General features: G+C 44.6%; 2 protein-coding genes across 2 annotated transcripts; both read right to left on the bottom strand.

The window, feature by feature from the left end:
* Positions 1 to 2,286: 2,286 nt before the first annotated feature.
* LOC126609260 (uncharacterized) lies at positions 2,287 to 3,430 on the bottom strand. The gene is made up of 3 exons (XM_050277224.1): positions 3,339 to 3,430; positions 2,729 to 3,142; positions 2,287 to 2,302 (listed from the first exon to the last, which is right to left on the bottom strand). The coding sequence occupies exons 1-3, from the start codon at positions 3,428 to 3,430 to the stop codon at positions 2,287 to 2,289; spliced, it is 522 nt and encodes a 173-aa protein (XP_050133181.1).
* Positions 3,431 to 10,091: 6,661 nt separating this feature from the next.
* On the bottom strand, positions 10,092 to 12,196 carry LOC126608428 (uncharacterized). The gene is made up of 4 exons (XM_050276299.1): positions 11,977 to 12,196; positions 11,743 to 11,898; positions 11,181 to 11,656; positions 10,092 to 11,100 (listed from the first exon to the last, which is right to left on the bottom strand). The coding sequence occupies exons 1-4, from the start codon at positions 12,164 to 12,166 to the stop codon at positions 10,447 to 10,449; spliced, it is 1,476 nt and encodes a 491-aa protein (XP_050132256.1). The 5' UTR covers positions 12,167 to 12,196; the 3' UTR covers positions 10,092 to 10,446.

Raw genomic sequence — 12,196 nt, 5'->3', positions numbered from 1 at the left:
CTTAGATGTAGGCCTTGAGGCTTCCCATTAGAGTTCGTTCTTATACTCAAACGTTCTAGACCGCAGAACAGAATGAATCCAAATAGGTGCCTTCGTAGGGCCTTAGGTGCAGGCCTTGAGGCTTCCTATCAGAATCCTTTCCATGCTTAAGCGTTCTATGATAATCATAATGTAATAGAAATAAGACTAAGAGGTAGGTCGATTACTTGCGCCCCAAGTAACTTCGGACTTCTCATTTATCAAGGATTGTCGTGGATGGGTTAAGTCCACATAAGGTTCTTTTTTATGCCTTGAGGCCAAGGACTTTTAACTAATCAGATTTACATGCCCGAGGGCTTAGGACTTGGATCTGGTTTGAACACTGAAGATATATTCAAATCGGATCCGAGTACTGAGAAAGCCTTTTAATCGTCATCTTGCTAGAAATAACTTGAATATAACTGGAAGTATACAACATATTGCTAGGCTAATGAATGAAAAGACAAAAAAAAAAAAGGTCGGGCAAGGGTTAACCTTGTCGGGCAAGCCTGGTCGTCTTGCAGGTTTCTATCTTTGTAGTTTATCAAGGGTCTGAAATCTTTAGAGAAAGAGAGATTACAAAAGATGAATCAATACTACAGCAAGGTTGAACAAGGTAGCAGAGCTATTACAAGGGTTTGAGTGAAGGTTTATCCCGCGAGGGATGAAGGCTTGTCCCGAGAGGGATGAAGGCTTGGGTTGACTACAACTTCGTTTTGAAGGTAAATCTGGCTTTGAGCAGAGTTTGTGCTTGCATTTGTTTATTTGATTGAGTGTCCTTATTTCTGGTTTCTCTTTCTTCTTATATAGACAACTTGGCTTGGTCTCCTGTAGCAGCAACCTTGCCCGAATGCGGTTTGAAAGGTGATGACTCATCAGCTATTTTACATGTACTGCCACCATAAAGTACTTTATGGGCTATGTAGCTGGTCAGTCTATACCACTTGGCCTTTGGGTAGGTAAGCAAGTGGTCTTCATGAGCTGCACCAAGTCAAAAAAGGCACTTTCCTGATTTCTGGGCTTTGGCTGGGCTTAGGCCGAGCTCTCCCCTAGGCATCCCTTTGGGCCAGCTCCTTTCTTAAGCCCAATGTTCAAGTTTTGATCCAAACAACTACATCAACCCTAGGGCCGAAAATATCACCCTCCCATTCGCCAACCACAGTCAACAGATTCAGATCATTTTCCTTGTCCTTCGTGGGTAAATTCTTTATCCATGATTGGTTCCATTTTTCGGCCAAACGACTCAGGAAGAAGTATCGAAAGCTCGCTGGGATCGACTTCAAAAAGTAGAAGGCCTAAATTCCAGTAGTTCTATACCCGTTTCGTAAATACGGTTCAGCTTCTCAGATACGTTTAAAACCCGATACGCCATGGGCGTGAGACTGATCGGGGCAAGTTGATAATGCACTCTTTCATTAATCCCGACATCGGGAACCTAAGCCCAAGGCTCAAGTACCAGGGATGAATCCGCACGCACGGTCGGTTGGGATAAGATGACTCAGGCAATTCTTCATCCACGTAGGTACATCATATAGGTTCCAGAATCAAGATGCAGCCACCCAGCACATCTTGGTGTGGTTCAACAAACTTCTCGATTGCAGCGTCGTATACCATGAACGGCAGCATTGGTGGGCACGATCTAGAAGTGTTGGAGATGCAGGGGGCATTCGGCAAAGCCAGAACGACATGACAAAATAGAAAAGTGTTGAGAATTTTTGGAAAAATTAGTAAGGATGACAGTGGAAGACTAAACGAAAAGGACTTTTAAATACCGCATTCGAGGCCCAACATGAGGCGCTAGGTGATTAGAACGACGAGCCACGTGACACGCTACTCCCAATAGACGGCCGATGACGGCCCAACGTTAGATCACCCCATGGAGTGACAACTCCAGGCAAGATCACCTATAGATCTAACTAGTGCGTAATACTCGCGCGTTGCCGCGGGAATTTGGAAAAGCATTAACTGGAAAAAGAGGATTACATTCAGTTACAAAACATAGAAATTCCTGGTACAAAGATACAAAAAATATTATAATAACTGAATTTCTTCTAATAACCCCATCTAATATACTTTGTGTTCCAACTTGTGCATACAAAAAAGGAGGAGATGCTGTTGTATGGGGATGCAAAAAATATTGTTGAGTTTTGGGCAAAAATAGATATGTACAGGTTTTTTTAAACATGTTAAACATGATTTAATATACATGAACAAAACACGGTAAACATTCTTGATTGGAGTAGTGAAAGGTGTCTTCAGCCCTTGTTGTCATTGATAAAGCAACCTGAACAAAGAGGAATAGAACAGAACATATTTAGATAGGATTTAGTATCACATTTAAATGGTAATCGAGGAAAAGATAAAACAACTTGAAAGCATACTAACCTAATCATTGTTTACAGTGCTGTTGTGTGGCTTTGCTTGAGCAGGAGATGGTTTTTTTTTTTAATAACTTGATGGGAACCTCATCACATTCTCTTGGATCAACTTCTTAAATTTCTTCAGATTCACTGATTTGAATGATTATGCAACATTAATATAGTTGTTCACATAAAGAAGAAAAGATGATTCCTAATTATAATTCATAGTATTGAAAATGTTTGATATGTAAATTTTAAGAAAGTTGAAGTGAACACATGGAAATTTTTGGAAACATGATGTAAAAATATAAACATCATATTTGAGAATAGTATGAAATTAGATATCAAACCTTTGTTCACTAGGAATGAAAAGCACTCTTCTCACAAATTCTCTTTTTCGTTTATAAGATTGATCACTTGGTTCAGGTGTTGAGGTAGAAGAGGATACAATGGTGGAACACACTATCAACTCCTTTGATAACGTTTGTGGAGTGATTGGTTCGATGCTTGTGTCTTCGGATACATTGTGAATGAGCACATCGATTGAGTTGAAGTTATTTCTCCTATTTCCAAACCGCAAGTGGAAGATTTTCTTTTGACCAATCAATCTTAAGAATTTGTTTGGCAGTTGTTGTTGGTCAACTAACATTTGATTCATAACCAAATCTTTGCATGCAATACCAAAGAGCTTTTCACCAGATTTCCCAATTATTAAAGCACTGATTTCATTAGTAACATCTTTAAGAATCAAACTGACTTTATACCTGTTATTAAAAGTCAAGGTACTTAACTTTTATTGGTGGTATAATTCATTATTAACACACATAATTAAAATGTTGTACCAAAACAGATTACAAATGAGAAGTAATGATGATTGTATTAAATGCATGTAGAATCAAATCTGATGAAAGACCTTAAAAAAAAAAAAAAAAAAACAGAGATTTATGTATTAAATCTTACCAAGGTGTTAGAATCTGGTTTGGGTGCTTTTGGCAAGTGAGTTGGTCAGTTGTTGGATCCTTGTGCATTTGCTTTACACATGTTTGTACCATACTTGACCAATCCCGAAACTACCGAGCACCGGCCAACGCTATACTGTCAAGGACCCAGAAGAGTTCCCCTCCGACCAGGAGGCCAATCACTACTCGACACGTGTCAAGATTAGAAGCCAATCAGAGCGCAGCACGTGTCGACATCAAGAACCAATCACAACATGACACATGTCAATGTGACAAAGCTACAAGTTTTTCTATAAATAGGGGTCATTCCCCCACAATATTGCCTAATGCCATTTGTGTTAAATCATTCACAAGAACTCACTAAATTGAGAGCTTGATCCTTTGTACTTGTGTAAGCCCTTCACTACTAATAAGAACTCCTCTACTCCGTGGACGTAGCCAATCTGGGTGAACCACGTACATCCTGTGTTTGCTTCTCTGTCTCTATTCATTTACGTACTTATCCTCACTAGTGACCGAATCAACCAAGCGAAGGTCACAAAACCTGACACTTTCTGTTGTACCAAAGTCTTTGCTGATTTTGTGCATCAACATTTGGCGCCGTCTGTGGGAAACGACACTTATTCCTACTCTCTTCAGCTGTGTCAAGCTGGTTTCTATCATTCGTACACTTTCTTTTGATCAGGCATCCCTCTCCAGCATGGGAATCGAAGGAAGCCACAGCACACAGAATGACACCCCCCTTGCACATAGTGCGAAACAACGAAAGAAGGAAGGAAAACGAGTTCTTCTTCAAGCTAAAGTCGATGAGTTGGAAGCTCAGAACAACAAGATAGCAATGAGGAATGAGGTCCTCCAGGAGCAATATGAGAAGCTCTTCGAGACACTCCACGAAGCTAGGCAAGCTCAGACACGCGAGCTTGTTGCCCCCGTGGAAGTCAACCATCAACTGGGTGCCCTCCAACATGGAGGGTCACATGCATTCGACATAGATATCCCTGATAGGGAACAGATTACCCCTCGACTTGATAATCAACATGAGGCTTCTCTTAACCCAGTTGCTTCGACCCGAACCATGAGAAGTGGAGGGAGACACCTTTTTACTGAAGGGGCAGAAGGATCGAAAGCCGTCTTTCGCGATTGTCGGGATTTCCTGAAGCAACGTCGAGAGAATTCCATCCATATAAGCTCAAAGATTAATGACCCAAGGATTTCTGAGAGACTCGGTCCCCTGCCACGGCCCAAGCCGGCCACCAATTTGGGGAAGGGGCAACAAGTCCCAGAGAGACATGAGGGTACAGGGGACTCAGAGGTGTTCCGACAGACATACCCTGGAAGCCAGTACAGCGAGTCCAGGGAAAAATCACATGCCCTTGATCAAACCTTCCTAATTCCAAGAGGAGATGGAGATTTACGAAAGAAAGCTCCAGTGACACATAACTCCGCTCAGGACCCCCTTGTCCTACAACTTCTTGAGGAAGTAAACAAGTTGAAGGCTGAACGTCAGGCTGAAATACCTGACTGGAACCAACCCAGGCCTGGCCCTCTTACAAGGAGGATCCTCAACACCCCCTTCAAGCAAAGACAAAGCAAAAGCTTGGCTTGCAACTTTATACTGGAAAAGAGGACCCGATTGAGCACCTTAACCTCTTTGAGTCCACCATGGCATACCGGATGCACACCGACGAAGAGCGATGTCTTCTCTTCCCCTCCACCCTCTCTGGTGGAGCTCTAAATTGGTATTGTCGTCTTACACCTGAGACGGTAGACTCATTTGAGGAATTGAGGAAACTATTTGTTTCCCAACACATTTTCCAAACCGATCGCTTGCACTCTGCAGATGACTTGTACACTATCCGCCAGAAGCCAGACGAGTCATTACGTATGTATGCTGGCCGCTTCAGCCATGAATACTCCCGGTGTGCCGAGGCAGATGACAAGACTGCCCTCAAAGCCTTCACGGCAGGCCTACGTGATTGTTTCTTTAAATACATGATCAATGCCAATACTTGGAAGACTTACTCTGAGATGATGGCGCAGGCTTATAACCATGCCTCCGCCGAGGCAAAGACATATCAGGAGAAACCCCCTACAACCATCCTTTATCAACAAGTGGGAGGTGGAAGCCAGACTCACCTAAATGAGAAGACCTCGACTTCCCAAACAGCAGTGGCACCTCCCCATGCCTTGCATAATGCTTCACCGAATCAACAGACATATCAATTTCAAGGCAAGAGGAAGGATTTCCATCCTCACCACTCTCCTTTCAGTAAAAAGAGTAAGGGACACTATCCCGATAACCAAGGGTATCGCCACAATAACGCTCGCCCCCAGGCAGTCAATGCAGTGGGTCAAACCCGCGTCAAGATACCCCCTACCCCAAGGTATGAGACATACACGCCCTTGAATGCCACATGCGCGGCCATTTACCCCAGCATAGCTCACCTGATACCAAAACCAAAGCCGAGGCACCCAGATTACACGCCCCCGAATAACGCGGGCACGTTTTGTTGCTACCATGAGCATAACGGCCATGATAGCGAGAAATGTATCATCCTCCGTGATCGTATTGAAGCTTTGGCACGAGAAGGAAAAATTGATCAATTCCTTCTTCACCCTCAAAGGGATAACCGTAACCAACGCCAGGTGAATGTCATATATTCCATAAGCGGCGGCACACCCATATCTGAATCTTCCAATAGGGCCATGAAAAACAGTGAACGAAGTCTGAGGCCTGGTCACCAAGTGTTTCACGTGGAAGACATCAGGGGAGGGAAGTATCAAAAACCTAACTGGGATCCGATATGTTTCTACCCTGAGGAAGAAAGAGGCATCATCTACCCTCATAACGACCCATTGATCGTGGAGGCTCACATAGCCAACTTTGATGTTCGACGAATCCTCGTAGACACAGGGGCTTCGGTCAATATCATGTTTGCCGAAGCTTTCAGGGCGCTCAGTGTAGCTGAACACTTGCTCGATCGCTCGATTTCTCCTCTGATAAGCTTCTCCGGTGATATCGTGCAACCCTTAGGGAGCATACATTTACCCTTTACTATTGGTACATGCCCTTACACGGCTACCATTACCACTAACTTCCTAGTGGTTGACTGCCCAACGGCATACAATGTCATCTTTGGGCGCACATGCATCAATGATCTCAAGGCTATGGTATCCACGCATATGCTGTTGATGAAATTTCCAACCCCCCATGGCAACGGCTACATCAGAGGAGATCAGCTTAGTGCACGATCATGTTACAACACTTCAGTTAAGCAACAACACTTGCCCAGACCCAAGGAAACCCTGTCTGTACATGACCAAGTCACAAAGACCAGCCTAGATGAAGCGAACTTGGATCTTCCTGATAGCAACAATCAACCCGATGATCCTCGAGATGACTCTTTCAGCCAGCAAGCCCAACCTGCTGAAGAGTTGGAGAAGGTACCTATCTCAAGAGATTATCCAGATCGCATGGTGAAGATTGGCACCACATTGTCACCACCCCTTCGGTTAGCATTGATATCTTTTTTGAAAGAGAACACTGAAGTCTTCGCCTGGTCATACGAGGACATGCCAGGCATCTCTCCCGATGTCATCTGTCATCGTTTGAGTATTGACCCCAAGATCAAGCCGGTGAGACAGAAGCGAAGATCTTATGACGCTGAACGATACGAGGCAATGAAAGCAGAAGTTGAAAAACTCAAAGGCATAGGCTTTGTCCGCGAAGTCAATTACCCGACATGGGTAGCAAATGTGGTCCTTGTTAAGAAAAATCCGACCAAAGAAAGTCTTTTGCTTCAAAAGGTCTTGTGGAGAATGTGTGTTGACTACACCGACCTAAACAAAGGGTGTCCGAAAGATAGCTTCCCTCTTCCTCTTATTGACAGACTTATAGACTCTACGGCCGGGTGTGAACTCCTGAGCTTCATGGATGCTTACTCAGGATACAACCAAATCCTCATGAACCCTTCGGATCAAGAACACACAGCCTTCACTACCGACAGAGGACTATACTGCTATAAAGTCATGCCTTTCGGCCTAAAGAATGCAGGAGCGACTTATCAGAGACTAGTCAACTCAATGTTCGCCGAGCAGATTGGGAAGAGCATGGAAGTTTACGTTGATGATATGTTAGTCAAGAGCAAACATGCTGACCAACACATCATCAACCTATCTGAAACTTTCACTATTTTGAAGAGGTATCGAATGAGGTTAAACCCCAACAAATGTGCCTTCGGCGTAGGCTCTGGCAAATTCTTAGGTTTCATGATTAGCCAACGAGGCATTGAAGCTAATCCCGAGAAGATCAAAGCAATCCTCGACATGAAGGAACCGGTAACTTCAAAGGACATCCAGAGCCTTACTGGCAAGGTGGCAGCCTTAACCAGGTTCATTTCTAAGGCCACAGACAAATGTGCTCCCTTTTTTAAAGCACTTAAGGGAAGTAGGAAGTACATTACATGGACTGATGAATGTGCCGAGGCATTCAAAAACCTCAAGGAGTACATGAGTAAAGCCCCTCTACTCTCCAAGCCCAAGGTAGGAGACATTCTCATTATCTACCTATCGGTATCAGCTTCAGCCGTAAGTTCCGTTCTCATTCGAAAGGATGGGAATATTGAGCGACCTGTCTACTACGCTAGCAAAGCCCTACAAGATGCGGAGACACGATACTCCAACATTGAGAAATTAGCTCTAGCATTGGTCATGTCTGCTCGGAAACTTCGCCCTTATTTCCAAGCACACGCCATCATCGTGCTTACCAATCACCCTCTTCGACAGATACTCCAGAGTCCTGACACGTCTGGGCGAATGATCAAATGGGCGATAGCATTGGGTGAGTTTGACATCTCCTACCAACCAAAACCAGCCGAAAAAGATCAAGCAGTAGCAGATTTCATTGCCGACTTCACATATCCGGTTGACATTGCTTCTACACCTGAAGCAGTGGCTTCATTACCCCCGGAAGCTCAGAAGGTAGAATCAACGACCTCAGCATGGAGTCTGTATGTTGATGGCTCATCCAACCAACAGGGCTGTGGAGCGGGACTAGTCTTGACTACGCCCGACAAAGTAGCAATGGAGTATGCTCTTCGTTTCAAATTCAAGGCATCAAACAATGAGGCCGAGTATGAAGCCCTTCTAGCAGGATTACGTTTGGCCAAACACCTCGGGGTTAAACAAATTGATATTTTCAGTGACTCCCAATTAGTGGTCAACCAGGTTACCAACAACTTTGATGCTAAGGACAGCTCCATGGCAGCATATCTTGCGCAAACACAACTTTTGTTCAAGCACTTCCACTACCAGATCACCCAAGTTCCTCGAGCGGCAAACAGTCATGCAGACGCCCTGGCTCGCCTCGCCTCAGCTGTGGAAGACAAGATTGGAAGAAAAATTCATGTCGAACTGTTGGCAACACCAAGCACCATGGCCGCAGAAGTATGCAACTTACAACAGGGGGATAGTTGGATCACCCCGATCTATAATTTCCTTGCTCATGGCACCCTCCCAAATGATAAAGTCCAGGCTAAGCAAATTCGATACAAGTCTACCCGCTACCTGATCATCAATGATCAACTCTATAAGCGAGGTTTTAGCCTGCCATACTTAAGGTGTCTTACGCCTGCCGAGGCGGAAATCGTCCTTCGGGAAATACATGAGGGAGTCTATGGAGATCATGCTGGATCTCGGTCCCTAGCACACAAGACTTTTCGCCAAGGATATTACTGGCCAACACTCCACCAGGATGCCATCAAAGTATCCCGCTCATGTGACAAATGTCAACGATATGCAACTATTCCTCATTCCCCTCCAGAGCCTCTTACTCCTATGATCAGCCCTTGGCCCTTCGCCCAGTGGGGACTTGATTTGATCGGCCCAATGCCGGCAGGGAAGGGCAAAGTCTGTTACGCAGTCGTTGCAGTGGACTACTTCACAAAGTGGGCCGAAGTAGAACCCTTGGCAACCATTACTGAGGCAAAGATAGAAGACTTCGTGTGGAAGAACATCCTTTGTAGATTCGGCATTCCCAATGCGATAGTCACTGACAATGGGCGACAGTTTGACAACAAGAAGTTCAGGTTGTTCTGCTCTAAGTTCAACATCAACTTATGCTTTGCCTCTCCAGCTCATCCCCAGTCTAATGGACAAGTTGAGGCCATCAACAAAATAATCAAGCGCACTTTGAAAACCAGCTTGGACAAAGCTAAAGGCTGTTGGCCAGAATTTGTACCCCAAGTTCTTTGGTCATATCGCACTTCATATCGGACTTCAACAGGAGAAACTCCATTCTCACTTGCCTTTGGCACAGAGGCGGTTGTCCCTGTTGAGCTCGAGCAAGCAACATTCCGAGTCCAGAACTACATTCAAAGTGAAAATGACAAACAACTCACCCTCAACTTGGATTTAGTCGAGGAACACAGAAACCAAGCTCACTTGAGGAATGTCGCCTACAAGCAGCGCATCTCCAACTATTATGACTCTAGGGTCAAGCTTCGTTCTTTCAAAATAGGAGACTGGGTCTTAAAGAAAAGATTACTCTGCGACAGAGTCCCGAGTGAAGGCACACTTAGTCCAAACTGGGATGGACCGTATGAAGTCATTGGCATCAGTCGCCCTGGCTCTTACACACTTAGAAGCTCCGATGGCAAGACCCTTGGCCATCAATGGAACGCTGATCACTTGAAGTACTACTACAAATAGACTCACGATGTACAAGTGTTGAGCTATAGCCGTTCGGCATCCTATGTAATGAAGGCCATTTGGCAATGAATTCAATAAAGAGGTAATTTAGCCAACTCAGCCCTCACTCTTTTACATTCCTAGCAAGGGAACACTCAAGTGTTGAAACCTCAAAGCAGATATATCCAACACGAAACAAAATCTAAGTATGTGTCGACAAGACTATACAAAGAAAGGAACAACCAAACAATGGCTTATATCCAAACAATAGATCTATTCATACATAGCCAAACATGCATTAATAATAGTGCAAACACTCATAAACACCTAAAATCCAAAACTCTCAAGCTTATAACATGGGCACATGTTATACACACATCAGACTACTACATCCAGAATACATGCAGATAGTAAAGACACTGCTATTCATTCTCATCTGAAGCCGAACCCCTGGCAGTATCACTCCGCGTCCTACCATCATCCTCTGCATCCCCAAGATCCTCTTCACCATGCTGAGTCTGTGCATCAGCACTACCTTCATTATCAGACTCATCTTCGCTGCTAGGATCAACAGCAAGGACAAATGTCTCGCCCTTTCGATGATGCTCATCTATATCTTCGTGGTATTTTCGAAGAATGCTCACATCATCATAACGATCAAGGACGGCCATCCATTTCCTTTTTTCAAAGCGAGCTTCTTGAGCACAGTAGGGTTTAATAGCAAGATGAAAGGTCGAAGAACTTAAGTATTCTTGCACAGCAGCCTCCCTTTCAGTTGGAATGATCTTCTCCAGTTCAGAAATCTCAACTAAGGCACCATCCAATTCTCCCCTAACCTTGGATACTTCCAAGGTAGCCACCTCCAACTGTTTTTTAGTTGCCTCAAACAATTTCTTAAGCCTTAGGTTCTCACCATTTCGCCTTTTCAAGCTCTCCATGGTTTCGTCCTTCAGTTGGAGAGCCTGAGTCAAAAGTCCCTTATTCCTTCGGGCCTCGTCCACAAGCTGCTTATTCTCCTTCAGTTTTGCCTTGTACCGCTCAACCTCTTGCAGTCTGTCGTGATACTCGGCCATGACCTGCATGGCAAGACGATCATCACTACCTAAATAATGATAATAAAGAGGAAAAAGTAAGGAAATGACAAAGTAACACTCACATATGAAGACAGCTTCAACATTCGGTCGCAATCCGATTCATCCTTAGCTAAGGGCTCTCCGAGCTCATCGAAGGCGAATCGACGCCCTGCCAAGCAATTGTTGATATCCCCAAAATCCTTTGGCCGCGTGGCAACCCTCAAGTCCTTCCACGGGACACTGCCAGCTCTTTCCTTGCCTTTCCCCTCATGGCGGGAACCAGGATCACTTTCCTGGACAGTGTGCTCCATAGTAAGAGGATGAGGCAACAGTCGGCTCCCTTCTCCTGCAACTACGGCAGCAGCATTTTCAACGGCCTCGACTCCAGTCTTCCTAAAGGCAGGCCCCTTAAGGACCCCATCTTGGGACTTAGGTCTAACGGATGGTTCCCCTCGGAACTTATGAATTTTCTTATGCGGTAGGATGTCTTCCGAAGGAACTAACACTGGTGCTTTCCTTTTATGGGTGCTAGTCCCTGTTTTCTTGCTTACCTTCTCCACTGCATAAGGAAAATCAAAATAAGAAATACAACTTTCCAAATAAAGTAAGGAATTGAGCTAAGTTTACATGAAGGATACAACTTACTCGATCGTCCCTGGCTCTCGGAAACTAAGGGTTGGAAACCGTACCGACGAAATAAGGGTCGTAGCTTGCTTAAGTGTCTATCCTCTTTGGGCACCCTCAACACCTTCTCTATGTCAGATAGCTCCTGCCCAAACAGTTGGATGGTGCCCCGCGTCACTACATGAAGCAAAGTGTTAGAAGCAAGAAAAGACCACAACAAATAGCAAATAGTAGGAACGGTTGATACGTTACAACCTACAGTCTGGAAGTGAGTAAGCACACGTCGCTCAGGCGTGACACCCTTATCATACTCCCAATCATTATACAGAAAGCACCAACGGTTTTTCCATGTGTAGTATGCCTTTTTCTTACCATACACAATACGCTCTCTCTCACTCCGACATGCACACTCGGCATAACCAGTGCATGATTTTGCTGGGCGCATCTTGTAACAGTAACGCCACTGATGGAAGGA

This window comes from Malus sylvestris, chromosome 16 (genome assembly GCF_916048215.2).
Source record: "Malus sylvestris chromosome 16, drMalSylv7.2, whole genome shotgun sequence".
NCBI classification, from domain to species: domain Eukaryota; kingdom Viridiplantae; phylum Streptophyta; class Magnoliopsida; order Rosales; family Rosaceae; genus Malus; species Malus sylvestris.
The sequence above is the reverse complement of the archived record's forward strand: the minus strand, read 5'-3'. Positions and strand labels throughout refer to the sequence as shown.

Bases quoted from the DNA above. Each gene is read 5' to 3' on its own strand.
- LOC126609260 (XM_050277224.1), bottom strand. From the start codon at position 3,430: ATGGTACAAACATGTGTAAAGCAAATGCACAAGGATCCAACAACTGAC. The intron at 3,143-3,338 runs GTAAGATTTAAT...TTTTAATAACAG, and splicing joins AACCAGATTCTAACACCTTG to GTATAAAGTCAGTTTGATTC.
- LOC126608428 (XM_050276299.1), bottom strand. From the start codon at position 12,166: ATGCGCCCAGCAAAATCATGCACTGGTTATGCCGAGTGTGCATGTCGG. The intron at 11,899-11,976 runs GTTGTAACGTAT...TGCTTCATGTAG, and splicing joins TACTCACTTCCAGACTGTAG to TGACGCGGGGCACCATCCAA. The intron at 11,101-11,180 runs GTGAGTGTTACT...CTTGCCATGCAG, and splicing joins TGTTGAAGCTGTCTTCATAT to GTCATGGCCGAGTATCACGA.